Below are 21,540 nucleotides of genomic sequence, written 5' to 3' on the forward strand. Positions count from 1 at the left end.
TTTTAACAGAGGTCACAAGGTTATTACATAAACAGTTCACAAAAGTGCTTGAGCCTTTGGGGAATGTTTAATGCCATGTTCACAGAAATATTACAATGTACAAAAAATTGAGCATGTGATATTTTTTTGTCTGCATTCATATTTCTGGACTGTAGAAAATTCAAGACCATAGTTAATTAATTCGACCAGTAGACTCAGAATAAACAACATGCATGACATCAATTAGATTCAAAAGACAGATAAAAAAAAAAAAATCAAAAAAAAAAAAAAAAAAATCAAAATCAAATACAAACACAAACCTAACTCTCACCGTATCACCTAAAAGGCAGCAATTTGAAAAGCTCATGTCTGGATTGGTACTTAGACGGTCAAATGATTTAGTTCTAAATTGGACGCCGAGTGCAGCCAAATCAGAAAATAATTTGGCGCGCAAATCTTGATCCTGCCTGAAACATGCAGTGGAGCCCAATCCCGGGATTAGCTGTGGACTTTACAACTCAGCGATTGGCTTGTTGCAACATCTCACTTGTTTGGAGCACAGTACTTAGATTTTTAATCTGTACAAACACCTACTTACTACAGCTTAGACCATCTTAGTTAACCAAATGGTTGCTGTTAAATGTATTAATCTATCAGGGACAATATGGTAAGTGTGTGTAAACCCCCTTCCTTTCAATTTCTACACACCCTAACACTTTTAAGTACTTACACAGACTGGTATTTTGTAAGGAGACTGTAGATATAAAAAAATGTAGTTAATCATTGTGTTATGTGAAAATATTATATCCCGTAAAGCTTTCATCTGCCGTTCTTTGTGACATCTAGGTGTGTCGGATTTATGTCAGCTTGATCTATCAGTTTTCCACCCACTCTGACCTGTTGTGCATTTATTCATCCCTGAGGAAGGGAGTTTATCATATTGACTCATGGGGTGTCTTGCCTTTAAATGTGTTTCTTGTCTGATTTTTTTTTTACAGGAGACTATCCCCCACCACCTCCACCTGTCGTTGACACCAGCGGGCTCCCATCTTCATCCAGCTTCCCACCACCTCCACCAATGGATGAGGCCTCCCTTGGCTTTCAGGTGAGATAAACCTTACTAAACCTGTCATCACAATTTACAATATGACCTCCAGTGGGGTCCAAAAGTCCATTTTGTGAAAGTGTTTTATTTGGCTTTTTTTTTTGTTTATTACATTTTAAATGACATTATATTTTAACCATTTGTAGGAAAAGTTTATTTTTTTCTTCATAGTAATAGAATTTATTACTGTATGTACTTAATAGTCAGTATTTGGAATGCCCCCCTTATGCTTTAATTACATCGTGCACTCGGGTTGGCATGAACTGCGCAAGCTTTTGCAAAACAAACATGATTTGTGAGTGTTCCAAATTATTTGCTTCAGTGGAAGCAAAAAATTACTTATTTAAATAATCCCTTTTGTACAAAAGTTCACACGGTGAACAAATTTGCTTATTTTGATAAGTGACCTGAAATGGAGCATAATCTTAAATACTATTTCTTTTTATTGTTTGTTTTTGTTTTCTGATTTGTCTTGTCAAAATCCCAGAACTTAACAGTTGTAAATCAGATTCTGAATCCATGATTTTCAGTGTTATCTCAGATTTTTAATCCCTAATATAAATTTAAGACACTTAAGAAAGTTTCGTATCCCTTTTCATGTGTGTTACCAACAAACCGTCAAAGGCCAGCCAAGTCTGTGTCTTTTTTTGTGACTGTGTACTAGGCATGTGTCCTAGTTGTTTATATCCCTCTTTAGTTCTTTGGCACTCGTTTAGAAATGAGTGAGGGCACAGGGAAGGCTGACACCTATTGGTTCACCTCGGTCATATTCCCCCTAAGGGAGTCAGTCCTCCCTCAGAAACAAACACTGATTGTCCATCCATTAAATTACAACCTCAAAACCATTTCTGAGTAATATTCATTGTAATTACACATTATTATTTAACACATACGGTCTATATTTCTTTACCAGTAGTGAATTTCCAGGGATCGTATGGACTGATAATAAAAAAAAAAATCCTCTCATTCTGCACCGTTCTAGAAGTAGGCATTTGATCTAAATAATGTGAATAGTTTTAATTTTACATCACTGTTTTTGCTTCGGTCTGTTGATAATGTGTCCGTGTAGGTTGTTGCAAGACAGGATCCATTCACTGATGAGCGACGATGAGACGCTGCAGATGCTTGTAAAGTTTTCATCAGGGGTTCAGCAGTGCTTTTTTTTTTAGTTTTAATAAGGCCGCTTTATCTGCCGCTCAGAATGTGACTACGGGCATGTTCTCTGCTCTATTAAAACCCTCCACTAGATCGCTTTCCCACGAACGCTGCTCTGCAAGGGAGGAAGCCTGTCCGGAGGGAATCAGCGCGTTTGTTGATCTAGCTCTATGGAGTCAGCGTATGGCAGACGGTGTTATCAGTGGATAATTAAGCTAGTACAGAAAAGACATCAGACTGTAGAGGCGAGGATCTCGATTCCTCTGTAGAAATGAATGGCATCCCAGAGTCAGTTTAACCGGCTTTACATCTCAGACGAGAGGAGATCAGTGACAGCAGATGGTTTATGACATTGAAAAGAATCCACAGCAAAGCACATTTTGTTGCATTCATCACACCATTTCCCTGAAGACTGTTAGCTCTTGATTCTGATAACAGTAAGTGCACGTTCACGTGCGTGTGGGTACTTTACCGAAAACCAGCGGCAATCCGCTAAACCCGCAGCTTTCCCTAATTCCAGTTTTCTACATCTTTCATGAATGAAAAAGGAGATGTTGAATTATTTCTGCTCCTAAGCAGAACTAACAAGAGGAAGAGGCCGGAGTGGCACGGTGAACATGAATAATCAAATGATACTTGGCCTAAATTCTTTTGTTTCCCGTAACAGAACACGTAGCAAAACATGCAGTCTTTATTTAACTTCACTTATCTGTCTCTGTGGTTTTTCATTAAACTCAGCACTTAAATCAGCTTCCTCTCTTCAAACGGTGCTTACCAGAATGCAAAAGGATGGCTTACATAACCATTGGAAGTACTTCATTAGATTGCTATGCCTTTTCTTTCATTACACTATGTCCTGCTACTGAACTGACTGTCCAGTTCTCCTAATGGAATTAAGATAATTCACATAATATGGCTCACAAAACAGGGGCCGAAGGGAAAATGCTTGCATACTTGTGTAAGTGTGCAGTTTCTAAGGGCTTTATGTGTTATTAAAGTATTTTATTTCTGTGAACTGTTGTTGATCTTTTTGTGGTGTGTGCATGTCTCAGTCTTGGTTGCTATAGGAACATGCCTAAAAATTAAAAGTCTTGACCCTTTAATAAATCGCAGCACACAGGATAATTAATAATGAAACAATACAGGGAATTGCACTGTGGAAATAGCCTTATAAGTTGCTTTTGATCACATAATCCCCTTAAACACACTAACTATTTAAATCCCTTATTTACATTAACTGTTTTAAAACACTTCTAAATCAAATCATGAGACATTTATGCAACTTTTTTCATGTAGTTTGTCAATGCAGTCTGTTTTAAACAGGCTGTACATGTGCTGAAATAGTACTAAATTATGTGTATTTTACATTACACATTTACATTGAATTGAATTGAACGCCTTTATTGTCATTGTATTTTTCTGCATACAATGAAATTAGGAGCACTGCTCATGACTGGTGTTAGAAAAACAAACATATAACCACACACAATAAATTAGAATGTAAGACTGTACAGTACAATTTGATAAATAAATACAACAAGTGACTGAGTCGTGATATTCACATTGCACAATCTGAGTAAAGTGACCATTTATAGTATTGCACGTTGGCCTTCACATTGATATGCACAGTATGCTTATACAAAGGTCAAATTTAAATGGAATGAGTACCCGTAGAGATTTAGTGACTAGATATATTATTGCACAATTGACATATAGTGTATATTATTGCACATGTATTATTGCACCTTACTACAGATATAGTTTTTCACATTTAGTAACCAGATATGGTAATTTCACCTGACATATTATTTAGTGCATTTGTTTGAAGTTTTGATAAATAAAGTGTACAGACAGTGGTATTGCAGATTGACATACTGCATATTGTACAATGTTGTATGTATTGTATATTGCATGTTATATAGCAGCAGTATAGACAGAAGAGATTTAAATGAAATAAGTGACTGTAGTTAAAAGAATAACGTGGTTGGAATAGTATTTGGCATTAGTGCATTTATTAGTTTAAAGTCCTGATATCAACTGGGAAGAAACTGTTCTGTAAGCGAGTCGTTTTTGCTCTTAAGGATCTGTACTGCCTGCCTGAGGACAGAAGATTAAACAGGTGGTGTCCTGGATGGGATGTGTCCTTGATGATGTTTTTGGCCCTTGAGAGATAATGGGATCGAGCAATGCTTTCCAGGGAGGGTAGTGAACAGCCAGTGATTTTTTTTTTGCCTGTGTCTATTATTCTTTGGAGGGCTTTCTTGTGAGCTGCAGTGCAGCTGGAGTAATGCAGTGACTGAAATGCAGTACACTAAAGCCCCTTTCACACTGCATGTCGGACCCGGCAAATTGCCGGAATATTGCCGGGTCAACTTCTGTGTGAAAGCAAACACATCCCGAGATTGATTCCGGGATTGAACCCGGGTCGGGGACCTAGTAACATTGCCGGGTTCAGTCCCGGAACGAGCGCTGTGTTAACAAAAGTCAGAACTAATGCCGTGTCATAGTGATGACGCGCGTTATCGCGCGACTCTTTTACCAGGTGTTTTGAAGGCAGATCAATGTTTGCGGCGAAAAAATGTGTGCAAACTGTAACGAAGCAGAGATCAGTTAGTTCCTTAATAACTGATCTCTGGACCCTTTTGACACATTCCCCATTTATGTAGAGTGGGGCTGGTTCAATATGGCACCTCCTGAAGTCCAGAATGAGCTCTTTTGTCTTAGAGGTGTTCAGGGACAAGTTATTTACAGAGCACCACTCCTCTAGTTTCTTGACTTCATCTCTGTAGGCTGAATCATCATCTCCTGAGATGAGTCCAATCACTGTGGTATCATTTGCAAATTTGATGATGGTGTTGGTGGGATGAGTGGGAGTACAGTCATACAGTATGTGTACAAGGAGTAGAATAGAGGGCTCAATACACAGCCTTGTGGAGAGCCGGTGCTGAGCGTGATGGTGGAGGAGGGGTGGGAGCCGAGCTTAACAGTTTGTGAGGAAGTCCTTTATCCATATGCAGATGGAGGTGGAGAGGCCCAGTGCAGATAATTTGCTGATAAGAATGTCTGGGATAATTGTATAAAACGCTGAACTGTAATCTATGAAGAGCATTCTTACATAGGTTCCCTGATCGTTCAAGGTGGTTGAGTGCAGTGTGAAGGGCTATGGTGATGGCATCATCTGTAGACCTATTTGCTCTGTAAGCAAACTGGTGTGGCTCAACGGTGGGAAACTGCTAAGGCTGGTTTTGATGTGCTGTGAGACCAATCTCTCAAAGCACTTCCTAATTACTGGTGTTAGTGCAATTGGTCTGTAATCATTTAAGCTGCTGGTGACTGCTTTTTTAGGAACAGGAATGATGGTGGCTGATTTTAAGCAGGATGGTATGATGGCTGATGTCAGTGAAAGGTTGAAGATCTTTATAAAGACTCCAGAAAGCTGGTTGGTACAGGCTTTGAGTACTTTGCCAGTTACTCCCTCCGGACCAGCAGCCTTCGTTGTGTTTACAGTTTTGAGTACTCGGTCTTACCTCATATTCCTGTAGGGTGAGATGGCAGGTGCCAGAGGTTGGTTACATTACCTCCTATTTATGTAAACTAAGCTTATTATAGAATGGTTTTCTTCACAAATCAGCATATCTGCCTGCCGCAGGTAATGTCGCGCTATTACAGTACATTTTATGTACATTTTCTGTCGATCATGGCAGCAGTTATAACTCATATTTACATTTGACAGATGCTTTTGTCCAAATTGTCATAGACCACATTTAATCATTTCATGCAATCCCTGGGAATTGAACCCATGACCTTGTCATTGTCCACGCTATGTTTGAGCTACATGCAAGCTATCATCTGATCAAAATGATGCATTATAACTTTTCTTATTTTCAGACTTTGAAGAGCCAATTCATATGTATCTGCTGTACAGGCCTAGTAAAGTATGTGATATCGCAACCTAGAGTTAGGAACGAAGCTGGAAGATCGGGAATTGCGCTATGCAAATAGCATTCAGCATCGTAACAGTGTTTCTGCCCGTTACCTGTTTTGCATAATTCATTTAGCGAATCTGCCGCTAAACAACACAAACAGCAGGTGCAAATAAACCGCACATTCAGCAGGCACAATTCATCTTAATTAATTCCCCCCAGTCTGTTTGCTTTTAGTTCAAGTTTAAGTTCACCTTAGTTCAGGACCTTGGCTTTAATGATGCAAATGTTTGTTTGCCCTTTCCCCTGATTGATAGGGAAGCTTTTTAGGGCCTAGTCTGCTCCAAATAGAGGCATGTTAGGGTTGTAACAGGTTGTGACAGGTAATCCAAACAGATAACATTAGACCAAGAGTCAGTCACTGATCCTAGCCTATGAGCTCAGTGCCACGGGCAATCCTGAGACCTCCTCTCCTCTCCTCTCTTCATCTGAAAGACGAAGGCAGACTAAAGTAGACCAAACAAATTTAGAGCAAATTAGGATTTCGCTTCCTATTATTTAATAATGTAAAGAAAGAAATGTTACTTGAGCACCAAATTGGCATATTAGAATGCTTTGTGAAAGATCATGTGACACTAAAAACCATCTTAACACCAAAGAAAAACAATCTAATATAATATATATTAAAATAGAAAACAGTTATTTTAAATTGTAATAATATTTCACAATATTACTATTTTTACTGTATTTTTGATCAAGTAAAGATACTTTCTCACAAACATTAAAAAAAAACTTACCAACCTGGAATTTTGAAGGGTAGTATAATATTCTATTGATATTTCTCTTTGCTCAGCAAAAAGGTGCAGGGGTGTCCCCTTGATTACATTATATTTACAAATAATAATTAATATTATTAAAAAGAAGTTCCTCATTTCAAAACCACAATTTATGTCATGACCGCACTGTGTTGAATACTCACTAACAAAAACTATTCACAAAGCTATGTCAATGCACATAAAGGGCTTTTATTTATCTAGTGTCGTGTAAAGAAAGAAGAAGCTGCAGGGGACAAAAAGAGATATCAGTGTCCTTCAGCCATGAGGGGAGAAGGTTGTTGTGCCCCCTTTGATGAGGAGCGAGAACGCTGTCAAAGTCTGCCCCTTGCACCTTTTTTTTTGTCACATGGCTGCCATTCCTCAAATGCCTTTGATAATTTTGTTCTTTGCTCCCTCTCTGACATAAAGGCGTTGGTGATTGCAGATGGATTGCTCATCCAAGACTTAGACTTTAGAGTCAATTGTTGTATATACACAGTTTTTGCTTAAGAATAGTTAGGAAGAGCTTAGTTTGCCTTGCAATATTTTGTATTAGAAACTGTTGTCATTAATTTGGCAATTTACTGAACACTTGTACCACACTGTTGTAATATAGTGCTTAGAATAACTTAATGTATTAATTATATATATATATATATATATATAATATATATATATATATATATATATATATATATATATATAAATTCAGACAAACATTGACTTAAAAAAATAAATAAATAATAATAATTAATTAATTAATGTTACAGAGGAAAGCAAATTTCATCCAACTTTACTTTAGGGTCTCTAAATGAAATGTATTCCAGTGTCCAGTATTGCTAGACTTACAATACTTGTAAGCTCACCACATTGTTATGCTTTTTGTCATTTATAATGCCACAAAAACCCTGCATTCTCATTCTGAAGATGTTGTATGCTAACCTTGAGGCTTGGTGAAAACACTCTGCACGACACATGAATCAAGTGAGACCCAATGTTTAGATTAAGTGAGGTGGGATATTTATTTATGGATGTGCCGTGCTACATCAGTGTAAACATCTTAAAAAGAAACCTGCAACCGGCAAGTGCAACCTGCAAGTGTGAATAAAACTTTGTGAGACTGAAGCTTTGTTATTGTCAGTTTGGGAGAGGGTGAAACTTTTAAGTAGAGTGAAAACAGATAAAGCGGACAGAGTGAGAGGGAGAGAGAGCTGAGGGGTGATTCAATTAATATGAGATGAGCTGTCTCACCAACAAAGCATTATTTGTTCTTTGTTTATTGTTTCACATCACTGAGATTTTCTCCTAAAGACTTTCTCCCAGACAATCGTGTCTTATTGTTACAGTAGTTCACTTTCAGCCAATTGTCTGAGGCCATGATTAATTTTAATGAACATGTAAAAGACAAAACCCAATGAAAAAAAAAATTACCAAATGCTCAAGGTGTTGTGTAATAGTAGCCCAGTGGAAGATGTGCCATATTTGAGTGTTAAATTGCCTTCTTTGTGTATAATATTTCATTGTTTTTCTTTCATTGAAGCATTCATGTTCAAGTTTGATTAAGTGGGTTAGCTGATTTAGAGCAACCCTCTTTCAAAAAGACCTAATTTCATTACAGGTTACTGTGTCTGTGTGTTTCAGATAAAAGGACCCGCGAAAACTCTAGAAGAGAGACGTTCTAGTCTAGATGCTGAGATCGACTCCTTGACCAGCATCCTGGCTGACCTAGAGAACAGCTCACCATACAAACCGCGCACACCCCAGGTACGGTCATTACAAACACATTTCCAAACCATCTCCAACCACCTTAACATGTATGAATACGGAACCCATAAGGCATTCTGGAAGCTTCACCGATTCAGAAATTCTAGCATTTAATATAATATAGTGTTTAATTTATACAAATGCTTAAAGCTGCAGTCCATGACACACTAAAAACACATAGTCATGCAGTGTTAATATTGTTAAAATAAACATTTTGAGAACAAACTATAACAATAATAATAATAATTTGCATGGTGTGATGTGATATGAGCTAAGCGATCATTAGATTTAATCACCATTGGTAGCGTGATGTGTTGTAATGCTTTTTTTTTCTCAGTTGGTCAGAACAAAAGTGGCAGACATGTTACTTACTTGTTCAGATAACATTTTCCGGTGAAAATTATTTTTTGGGTCATACTTCTAAGATGTACAAAGTACAGTAAATATCCACACCATTGCGATGACTGACATCCACAACACATACTCCTCAAAAGATTAGATTAATCCACACTGAGGAGCCGTGCCGATGCACAACCCACCTAAAGATGGTAATTCCACAAATAACTGCAACTGCAGATTTCAAACAGAGATGGCAACAAAGAGGCAAAACTTACGGACTGCAGTAGCTTATATTTTAAACACAATATTGCTAGTTACCCTGTCTATTTTAGCTCCTCAAACTAAAATATTTCCAAACGAATCCAAAAAAGAATCAACTGTTGTTCATCTCTCAGTAACAGTAGCAAAGTTTAGTTCCAGAGCAAATCAGTATGTTTGAATGAAGTGGGTGAGTGAATTTAATGACTCCTACTGGTATGAAACTATTTAGCCTGTGGCCATTCAAATTTGATGACCAAAACTTTAAATAAGTTTAAATATCAGATTATCCTTGCAATTTAATGTGGTTCGCAGCAAGTTTCTCCATTATAGTGCAATTTAGAATGCATAAAATGGTGGTAAGTCAGTGGCTAAATGTGAATGGGTGTATAAACAAAGCAATGTTTCTGTTCAAAATTTTTTGCAACCGTCATCCACTATGAATGTTCATGCTTGGTGTGAATAGGTCTTTGAAGAGGTACAGAGTGTCATCCATCTAGAGTGTCATCTATAATTCCACACAGGCTGCATACTTGATTAAGAACTCAATATATCTTATTTACTTTTATCTCTGATTTATTCATTAGCCTTTATTTGACTCCCGCAGTGAATCAGTTTGGGCGCAGAGGCCTTTCTTTAAAAGAAAATAACAAAACACTCTGGGAACCTGTTATTACCCCCCCCCCCCCAAAAAAAAAAAAAAAAACAATTAATAAAATAAAATAAAATAAAAAGATTAACTAATTTAGGTTGCACAACGAGACAGATAAAAAGCAAATCAAAATTTGTAAGTGTACCAGTCATTTCTCATTTTTGGAAAGTGTTATAGTCTAAAATTATAATGACACATATCATTAATAGATATCAAATGAAGTTAAGAGCAGACACTCAAGTTGAGCCCTAGGGCACTTTACTAAATAGTTCAACACACAATGAATGTAGGCCAGTGCTTTCGGAGTCAATGCTGTCGCATTTGGAGCAACCACAAGTCCCTCCTGTTGGCAAACAGCACCACAGATAGAGCTCGCCTTATTACATGGCCAAAGCTTAATAATGGAGAGTGCTGTCTCTGAACTAGAAACACCCTGCTTTTGGCAAGCGGTCTCTATTCCTCTTTTCTTCTCTGGGGTCGGTCTATTCCATTTGCTGATCTCTAGAGTCCTCGACAGGCACTCTTTTAAAATTATTATTGAGCATAAAGTCTGCACAAACACAACTCTGCAAAAAACTCTGGTGCTCTGTAAGTACTTGCAATATGTTGATAGCTAAAGTGTTGTCTGATCATTTCTATTTGTTGATATTTTGCATGGAAAGAAACTAGTTATTTCTGCAGTGATATCCTGGAAATCCTGTACTAATATGACCTGAATGAGCTTTAGGACTTCTGTCTAATAAAGTATGTTCTGTAGGTATAGAGTAGTGTAAATATATTAATAGACATACCACATCCACCATTATTACTTTGACCTTTGACCTACTGTATATGTTCTGCTAATACGTAGCAACCGTGAAAGTGATTTGATCAGGTGTTGATATACAGTAGATAGAGAGAGATGGATGGATGGATGGATGGATGGATGATAGATAGATAGATAGATAGATAGATAGATGGATAGATGGACAGATAGATATATAGATAGATCTAAAAGAAAGAAAGAAAGAAAGAAAGAAAGAAAGAAAGAAAGAAAGAAAGAAAGAAAGAAAGAAAGAAAGAAAGAAAGAACACTTAAATTCCCAGAATGCATTGCCTATGTTGAATTTCTTCCTGTCATTCAAATTCAGCTTTCTGTGGCGTGTGGCCATTTCAATACTAATTCAGACTCATAAACTAAACTCCACCTATGGTGCTTACACTTGAAAAGAAGTGCTCTTCTTGCATTTCTGTGCCATGTTTCTTCAATGTTGCCAAACTGACTTTTCCGACATGATACCTTGGCATTCGGAATCCTACTCATTTGATTTACTGCATTTTACACAGTGTATAACAAAGAAGTACAGTACATGTATCAGACATAGAGAGAGTCTTTGAATCTGAGCCATAGACTTGTTTCCTAAGACACAGAGTCATGATGGAGCAACGCTGCAGAAATTCCTGGTGGAATCAGAGTGATGAGGGGTCAAAAGGTCACATATCACATATTTGAGCCAAAAGCTCTGTTTTTATACAGAGCAAAACTGGCTTTGACCTCAGTTCCGCCAAACGCAGAGGCCATTGATACAGTAAGCTGAGAAAAAATTAATGTTGCTCTCAGCAAAGTGATGCTGGTTTGGCAACAAGTACTGCAAACACGCACATACACACTGAGAAATATGTACGCTCACATTTAAAGCACACCAACAGCTACACACACTGACAGGCGCACATTTTTAAAGGTCATGCACCTGCACACTTTTGAAGTGGCAGGTAAGTTTTTCCCTAAATAAAATATAGTCTAAGTGCAGATCTTTGTAAAAGTACTTTGTGAGAGCTACAAGTAACAGAAAGGTGTCTGAAAGCTTTTGTCATATAGACTTGAAAAATTTATATAGAAAGAGAAAACACAGTGTTAGAGAGAAAACAGCCTGAGTAGTTTCTGGTATCGGGGTTAAATCTCAGGAACAGCCTCAGTTGCTCTGATATGTGCCTGCTCACTTGGCCATTTATGACAGTGTTTGTCCATCAGAGCGTGGAATATGTGTGAAAACCAACAATTATGTAAAGATTTAGGTGTGTTCCCAGTGTTACCAGACATAATAAGAGATAAAAAAAAAAAATATGTTATTGTAAAAATATTGATTTTAAATAGCATTAGAATTATATGAAACTTGAGGTGTCTTAAAACGATTGGCTTTTCCAAATTGCAATGATGAGTAATTTTTTTTTTTTACATTTATTTTCTATTTCTATTTCTGTTCTATATGTATTTCTATATGTAATAAATGAACTGTCATTATATGGGATTTTTTTTGAAGAAGAAGATGCTCGAATCTGATCAAATCAGTTAACTCCCCCACAACATTTTTATATTTAATTAGTGTTAGTATTTTTATTATTTATTGTAGTAGAGGGTATGTTAACTGTACTCAACTCACAATTTACAGTATTGAGAAAATTACATATCAATAATGAACAAATATACATAATTGCTGTAAATTAATGCTGATTATTTTGGTTTTGTTGCAAAAATTGACTAATGGAAATCCTGTCATCTCAATTCATATTCCAATTCATAAATTCAAAGTGACCCTGTTATTAAATTCAAAATTTGAACAAACACGCACTCATTAGCTACATCCCAGCTAATGTTGCTTCTGGCTGATTAACTTTACTTGACCTTTTTTATTCATCCAGCACATCCACCAGGCATTTATTTTCCCCTCTGTCTATATTATATGAATTATTTGTTAGAGTGACTCTGGCCTTGTTTACTGTGCCAGGTTTTATAGCTGAGGCCACTGGCACAGCTGCTCTCTCTGTAATCTTCCACTTGTACAAGCAGAGAGTATCAGCGTCCTCAGTTTACAGCGCTCCCAAATCACAGAGCATTCTCTCAAAAATCAATAGGAGTGCTCTTCCCCTCATCCCTGCTTTGAGCTTTAAGGAAAGGGACTTTATCCCAGTGTTTGTTGAAACCTGTAGTTAAAGGACCTGCTTTGTGATCTTTGTTGACTCCTGTGTGTGAAATGGCAGCTGAATTTGTTTTGCTGCTTTGACTCAACCTGATGCTTTCCAATCTATCACAGCAGTCTCTTTGCTTTAGTTGGTGCTCTGTGGGTGTAACAAGATGTAATGAAATGTGATCATTATATAAACCCCATTTGCTTCCATCATTCATCTCTCCAGCCATACACCTGTCCCTGTAAACAGACTCACTTACACAAACACACACACTGTGGGATCCATCCAAGAGGCAATTCTGAGTTTGGCATAGATTAGCATAGATGTTTTCCCCTTCGCACCCACAGTGTTGAATCAGAAGTAATCTTTATGGGAATATAATGAATTGATCTCTAGGGAAGACATCTCATTTTACGATAGCTATTTTTACAAGAGAAAAATACATTACATTATGGCTCTTCACCACATGAATAATATTAAATAATGAAGTTATATTGGAAAATGAATCAAGGCATGGAAAGAGTATGTTAATAGATCTAAAAAAAAACAGTCAACAGCATTACTATCTATCTATCTATCTATCTATCTATCTATCTATCTATCTATCTATCTATCTATCTATCTATCTATCTTAGGGATGCAGGGATTAGGATTTTTTGGCCGATACCAATTTTAACAAACAACTATTGGCTGATACCGATATTGGTCAATTGCATAAAGCAGGGCTTAAAAACGAGAGAGAGAGAACAAAATATTTGTTCACTCTGAGCAGAATCAGTATTGCGGTCTGCGTTCCTCTGTGAAACTGGTTTGAGTAGAAAACATACTGGTTAATAATGTTATTTTTTCAACTTTTCTTTGCCAATAATAATAATAATGATAATGATAACAATAATAAAGTGCAGAATTTAATTTACTCAAAACGAGTATGAATGATCTCTCTTACTAATAGCCAATACAGCATAATCTTTTCTAGATTAACCAAAGACCAGATGTGTTGAACAAAATAAAAACTGTCAACACAATAAAAACATTAAATATTTTTTTTTTTCAAGATATTTAAAGTTCAGTCAAGGAGTTTATCAGGGCAAAAAAATATAAAGTCTTAGATAGCCCAAGTTAATGTCCAGATTTAAATCCGATTGAACATTAATTTCACCAGCTGAAGAGGAGAATAAAGGAAGAAACTCCGCAAAACAAGCAACAGTTGGAATTGGCTGCATTAAAGGCTGGGAAACACATTTCAAAGCATAAGACCAAGAGTCGGGTGATGTCTGTGGGTCGCAGACTCACTGCTCTGATTGCACACAAGGGATCTGCAACAAAATAATAGCTTTTAATCTTTGACATTTGCCTTAAGTTCAACTGTACCAATACTTACTGTATGCTCACATCAGATAGTGGGATGAACTCTAAAAGTGCTCTCCTTTTTATTTGGTAAAACATTTGTGTTGAAACCGCTAATAATAAAATGTGACATTCTGTAGTTTTGTCTCATATCCATCTTTAATCATGTTTGCAAATGTCTTGACTCCAAAACAAAAATATCAACTTTTACTTTAACAATACAAAACTAATGTAATATAAAAAATATATTAAAGTAGAAAGTCAGCAACTTTTCCCCCATTTTCACAGAAGACCTTTTAAATACCCTGACCTTGTCATCAGTTCTTGCATGTATTCTCACTGTCAGCCCAGAATAGGTAGGGAAATTCTCTGTCTCAATGCAAAATAGTAAAAGCTAAAATGTGTTTTGTAAGAACTTCTAGATTTAGCTTGTTCCTGTTTAAGACGTTTCAGGTTGGTTAGCTTCCCCACCTCTGTTACAGCTAATGAACTGTCCAAGCAAATGAGATCAGTTGAAGGAGAGCAGATAAGTGTCAAACAGAGAGTTACTACATGAGGTGCAAAGGGACGGTCAATGAACTCTATCTGTCACTATCCAATCAGGTGCCCTGCAGTGACATCTGGGTTCAGGAGGACAATGGCAATATATCTGTCCCGTTTTATGTGTGTGCACAGCACTTTTTTGCCTTAGTTCTTTGGCCTGATGTTCCTTTTGGTTATTATATTTTATGCATGACTGAAATTGCGTGTTGGGGGACCCCGCGATAAGACGATGGGGTGTGTTGAAAGACGATGATCATGTATTGATGATAGCCAGAGATATTGTCAAAATGATTAAATATTGTCATTATTAAGAGTATTTGGCATTTCCAATTAATGTAGGCCTGTTACTTTCTGGCTTTTATTGTTAGGTTACTTTTATTATTAAATTCATACAACAATTAATTTGCTCGGCAATAATTTCATAGTGCATCACCGCATGACAGTCGCGCTGTGAGGATAATAAAAGCTTAGGCTACTCCTCATAGAAAATGTTTTTAAAATGTCTTTTAAAACAGGTCTATTATAGCCTACAATGAATTATAGGTCTATAGCCTAAATAAAATTAACACTTCAGTCATCCATAAAACTTAAGAGCAACTTTATTTTAAGCACCGACTGACAAAAACAACCTGTTCAACACAAAATACGTTTCTTCTCATTGTTTTAACTATGTTCGGGCCACAAGAGAAACATAAAGGGAATAAATTAAAACAGTTATATATACCACATATTAGGAGATTCTTCTCTCATCGTCTCTGAGAGAGTACTGTATGCGCCGTTAATGCCTCCCAGATCAGGAGGGGGGCCTCTGACTTGCGGTTCGCCACTGCCTCTCTACAGTTGCTTGCGGAGAAATTCCCCATTCCACATTTGGCCTTTGGTTAAATTTACATTCAGGATTCATTTAAGAGAAAGTATCTCTTTTTGGAATCAGCAGCGACACTGTGATGGTTGGATTCATTTTGAAAAACCAAAACATAAAAGATTGCCCTGACCTCTCTCACGAGCATGAATTTAATGAAATTAATCGAATTAAGTCAGTAAAGCTGAAAATGCAGTTGCAACAGTTGTCCTAGTAATTAAACATGAAAGCGTAGAGCCACATAAATGTACGGGATGCTGAACTTTATCAAAGCATCAGCTTACAGAGCTTTGTCTTATTATTTGACGCCGTTTTGTGATGTTAGAATATCCAACAGTAGCAGAGGATCCATGTTTAGGTATAAAATCTCTTTACTCTTCATGAATTAGAGTAGAAAGGCTTTCCATCCTAAAATAAAAAGCTTTTTAACATGCTCATTGATGCATGTTGCTGTCTAAGAGTATCTCACATTTATTTTTTAAGGATTTAAACCAAAGGGATAGCTCATGATTTACTCACCTTCATGTTGTTCCAAACCTGTATGACTTTTTTTCTTCTGTGGAACAATGTTTTTACCATTGTTAATAGTAACTAATGTTTATCGAGCACCAAATCAGAATATTAGAATGATTTCTGAAGTATCATGTGACACTGAAGACTGGAATAATGGCTGCTAAAAATTCAATTAAAAACATAAAAAAAAATAATAATAATTGGTTAAGTTATTTTAAATGGTAATATTTCACAATACAGTTTTTATTGTATTTTTAATCAAATAAATGCAGCTTTGGTGAGCATAAGAGATGTCTTCTTCAAATAAATAAATAAAATAAATAAAATTGAATGGTAGTGTGGGATTTTTTTTTTTATATATAAAAATCTTACAGATCTCAAACTCACCTCACATTATTATATCAGTATTCCCGCACCAGAAATTAATATTTTAGTTAAAACTTCCACAATAATATTTTTGGAAAAAGGCTAAAAGGGAGATTGACACTCTGTCCCTGTAGATTCCCCCACCTCAAGCTGGCATTCCACTAAAAGGATCTGAAGTGGAGAGTAGTCTCAGTCACAAAATCTTTCTCTATGTTTCCATCTCTGACACTTTGTTTGTTTACACATTTTTTGTGTGTCAGACAGGAAGACATTAGGCCTGAAGGAGCCATCTCAAGTCATGTGAGCCCTATACCCTCTAGGACTTCTGCATTATTAAAGTCTTCCACACAGTTTAGCACAAGTTGAGTGCTCTTGTCCATGTATCATTCCACACGGGTGCTCTTGGGTCACAGCTACAAAAGCACACCTGACATTAGACTTATAGGGTCAAAAGGGTCCAGTGTTGTTTTGAACCCCACTGATTCCATTGTATGGGCAAAAAAAAAAAAATGTTCAAAACATTGTCTTATATTTTATGTGTTTCACAGAAGAATAAGAGTTAAACAGTTTTCAAATGACATGAGGAAACAATGAAAGAATTTTAATTTTTGGGTGGACTATCCCTTTAAATTTAAGATGCTCTCTGCAACAGAACTTCTCAAACATCTCAGCTTCTCTTCAGCATTTCCCCTCTTGATTTGTGAGTGAAGGATGTGGTTTGTCTTGTGTTGAAGTGAATGTATGCATTGTTTATCACGTAGAAGGTGCTGCTGAACAGTGTGGAAGGTCACACATTTGAGAAAAAAAATAAAATAAAAAAATAAACAGGACTACCATATATATATATATATATATATATATATATATATATACACATACAGTTCTCTTTGCCAGTTTTTCCTGCTTTCATTCATCATTCTGAAGCCATTAGAAAAATCCTGGCCATCAACTTATTTACTTTTGCTTAATTTAAATTAAAACTATTCAGGAAGTAATTCAAATTGTCCTTTATATTAAAGCATCTCAGTCAGAGAGATGTTCCACATTTTATTGGTCTTTCTATTTGACTGGACTCTTGTTTCTAATTGTGCTTTATTTCTGACTTAAGGAATCAATTCACAGGCCTGTGGGATGTATAGGATCGGAAATCTATTATTTCCTTCAGAGAGCTTTTTTTGGTTGGTACTGTCTTATGGGGTATTAAGAGTGTACACCATGGTGCTCACAGTATTGTGAATAATTACCTCACATTTACATTTGACATCATCGAAAGTGCTTACATCAAGGCTAAGCTCTATTCTTTCATCCGCAGTAGTCTCTGGTGAGAGTCCACTCTCTGTCAGTCCCTATATTGTGTTTATAGAGTGAGTTACATCACTAGCACTCTGTAACAACAATTAAAGTGCTGACACTTCGGCCTACTCCAAGCTCTACGTTCAATTAAACCCTTTCCCATCACTGTCTCTTCTCTGGCTCTTGCTCATAAACCTCCGTCAAGACTCTTCATTTACTCAGACGGTGTGAGCTGACAAACTAGATTGGAGACTGTAAAATCATGAAATGTCATTTTCACTGCTCTGTTCCTTGCTTCCTTTCCTGCTGCCTCTGTGAGAGGAGCCTCTTGGCTGACTTCACACAGCTCACACTGAAGTATGCTCACAGTCTAAATACGATTGGTGCGGTCCCCGCTGGGTCAGGCTGAGGGCATGTAACCTGACTGGACAAAAATCTATGTAGTGCAGGATGTCATCAATATTTTTGGTCTGTTTTCACAGATAAATGCTGTTAAATGTGTACATCAGCTAGAATATCATTCATTCATTCATTCATTTTTTAAATTAAAAAACCCCCCTACTTCAATTAAAAATCTTTGAACATCCATTATAAAGCTTGGAAGAGCCAGAACATTTTTTAACATAACTCCGATTGGATTAATCTGAAAGAAGAAAGTCATACAGTATATGCCTAGGATGACTTGAGTGTGAGGAAATCATGGGCTAATTTTAATTTTTTTGGTGAAGTATCCCTTTAAAAGAAGTGGTGACAAGTCAGTAGATCTCAGATATACTTTCTCTTCAAACTTTCATGTAAATCTTCACCTAAAACCTAGGTAAAATTATTTATGTTACGCATCAATTAACCATGTTTAATAGACATTGTGCTATTCCAAACGTGCAGAAGGTCACAGAAGAACAATCGTCCCCTGCCTTTCATCCTTTCATTCTCCCAGTTTCCTCTTATATTCTCTGTAAATGGAAAGGAGGTGGTGTGCAGCAGCTTAAAGCTATTGTCAGCTTAGTTGCCACTCTGAGACACAATCCTGTTGTCCGTCTCCTGCTAAGGAGGGCAAGATCTATTTCACATTACCGCTCCACTGCCACAGTAAATGGCAAAATGAATGCTTTGTGTGATAAATAATGTTGTGTAATGACATGCTGTTTAATCCTTAAGATCATTAAATTAATTTGTCCACTCCGTCTGTAGGTATTAGACGGATATACTGATAGAAAGAGGAAATATGAATACGAATTGTTTTTCTCATTGATATTGATTGATATATCATTTGAATTCTGTCTAGCCATCATATTTATGAATAAGAATTCAGAAAGCAACATTTAGTAATTTAGATTGTTAGGGAGTAAAACACATAAGGTTAAACTGTTATTTGTCATTTTTATTGAAAATGATTTGGTGGGTTGAACGGAGTAACACTAGTGTTTGATTTTAAAGCTGTGAAGAAACATTCCCACTCATTGTATTTCTCATAAAACATCACAGAGCTGACACAGTCAATGCTAATCAGTGTCTGACAGGTGATAAGAGGAGGAGGAATTTACTTCAGAACACTTTCATACTGGTTTTACAGTGAGAGAGAATGATGTAGGTATGTTTATAATATATATTTTGTGTTTCTGACCATTAATTAGGAGTTACTGAACAATATAATCACACTATTAATATAATATAAAACTATTTTATTTTAATACATTACTAATTATAACAATGGTGATGGTGGTGTTTTACTTAATTTATTAAAATAACCAAGTGCATTTATGCTTAAAGGGAACATTTCTTTTAATTAACTGGAAACGTGGAGTTTTAAACTGTTTGCACGTGTGTTAAACGTTCCCTCTGTGACTGAACAGGCTGCAGCCAGCATAATGAAGGAGACAAGAAAAAAGCACAGTGGGAGACAGCGATGGAGATAAAAGAATAGGAGGGGGCCAGTGGGAACACAGTGCCCAACTGCCTGTGGCAGCCATTGACCTTAAGGTCAACATGGTAACAGGTTCAGAGTTTTGACAGGAGCAGCCAACTGTAGAGAGAGGAGCGTGCCTGATGACACTTCATGTAGCCAGTCACTGTGCGTTAGTCTAATAAACTGCATGCTATCACTCGTGTGTCTGTTTTACACATATTCGACCAATCATGTAGAGGTTGTTAGTTGGAGATGCTGAAGCCGTCATTGGGACCTGCCTTTTTACATTACAATGTTTACCCTCTGAGTAACACTGCTAAACAGCTCACCCTCAAAAGCTCTGTCACCAAACATTAGCGAGAACTCCTCCTCCTCCTGCAATGACATGAGCGCACTGATTGGACACTTTGACATCTGATGACTTAGTGAGAAACATGTCTGACCTGGACATGATCCTTGGACTGGGTATCAAGAGTGTGCATCCATACACCAGTAATAGCCAGAGGTATTTAGAACACCAAAAATTCAGTTTCATCTCTTTTTTAAATTTTAAGAATATATCTTGGATATTTTATTTTTGTTTTTATTTAAATTTTATATTTATATATATATATATATATATATATATATATATATATATATATATATATATATATATATATATATATATATATATATATATATAGATGAGAGGCTTTTATTAACAGAAAATAATTTAAAAACAGGGAATAAAAGTGTCCAAAGGGAAAGGTTGTTTAAAATAAACAGGGGATCTGGTGTCTTCGTCGTGCTTCGGGTTTCGTGAAGGTGGGGCAGGTTTCGGGAAGGAAGGGTCCAGGTAAGGGGTGGAGGGGTGCTTCTCCTGAGCGGCTTTGTCCTCCTTGGCCCACGGTCAGCCGTATAACCGGTGTGGTTCTTGACTGGACCATGGGTCCGGCAGCTCACAGCTCTGGCAGTGCGGGAGTCCCTCAACACACCCTTCCTGGATCCACGAGGACACCATGCATGGTAGAAGAGACTGGTCTCTCGAGGAGAGGCGCGCTCGGCATTTAACAGTGGCGGTGATAAGGCTCCATTTGCTTCAGGTGTGGCTTATCACACTCAAAGGGTGTGAAGGGGTGGGGTGATTTTAATAATTAGGGGGGAAGGCAGCTGACACGTCACAATATACATACTTATATATATATATATATATGTACACTACCGTTCAAAAGTTTGGGATCAGTAAGACTTGTAATGTTTTTTAAAGAAGTCTCTTCTGCTCATCAAGGCTGCATTTATTTGATCAAAAATACAGAAAAAAAAACAGTAATCTTGTAAAATGTTATTACAATATAAAATAATGGTTTCTATTTTAATATCCTTTAAAATATCATTTATTTTTGTGATGCAAACTGAATTTCCATCAGCCATTACTCCAGTATAAATTGTCACATGATCCTTCAGAAATCATTCTAACATGCTGAATTATTATTAGAATTATCAATGCTGACAACAGTTGTACTGCCAAATATTTTTTTGGAAACTGAGATACTTTTTTCAGGATTCTTTGATGAATAAAATGTTAAAAAGAACAGCATTTATTCAAAATATAAATCTTTCCTAACAATATAAATTTTTGCTTTCACTTCTAATCAATTAAACACACCTTGCTGAATAGAAGTTTTAATTTCTTTCAAAAAAAGAAAGAATAAAAATTTACTGACCACAAACTTTTGAACGGTAGTGTATATTGTTAGAAAATATTTCTGTTTTAAATAAATGCTTTTCTTTT

General features: G+C 36.6%; 1 protein-coding gene across 4 annotated transcripts in view; it reads left to right on the top strand.

Moving 5' to 3' along the window:
* Positions 1 to 21,540, top strand: part of LOC109089180 (lipoma-preferred partner homolog) — a 199,112-nt gene that overhangs the window by 93,697 nt on the left and 83,875 nt on the right. For all 4 annotated transcript variants that reach the window (XM_042725859.1, XM_042725862.1, XM_042725860.1 and 1 more), the window contains 2 exons: positions 978 to 1,084; positions 8,619 to 8,741. In XM_042725859.1, the coding sequence (XP_042581793.1) occupies positions 978 to 1,084; positions 8,619 to 8,741 (230 nt within the window). The remainder of the gene's footprint in view (positions 1 to 977; positions 1,085 to 8,618; positions 8,742 to 21,540) is intronic.

The sequence above is a fragment of the Cyprinus carpio genome, chromosome B6, assembly GCF_018340385.1.
Source record: "Cyprinus carpio isolate SPL01 chromosome B6, ASM1834038v1, whole genome shotgun sequence".
In the NCBI taxonomy this organism is placed as follows: Eukaryota; Metazoa; Chordata; class Actinopteri; order Cypriniformes; family Cyprinidae; genus Cyprinus; species Cyprinus carpio.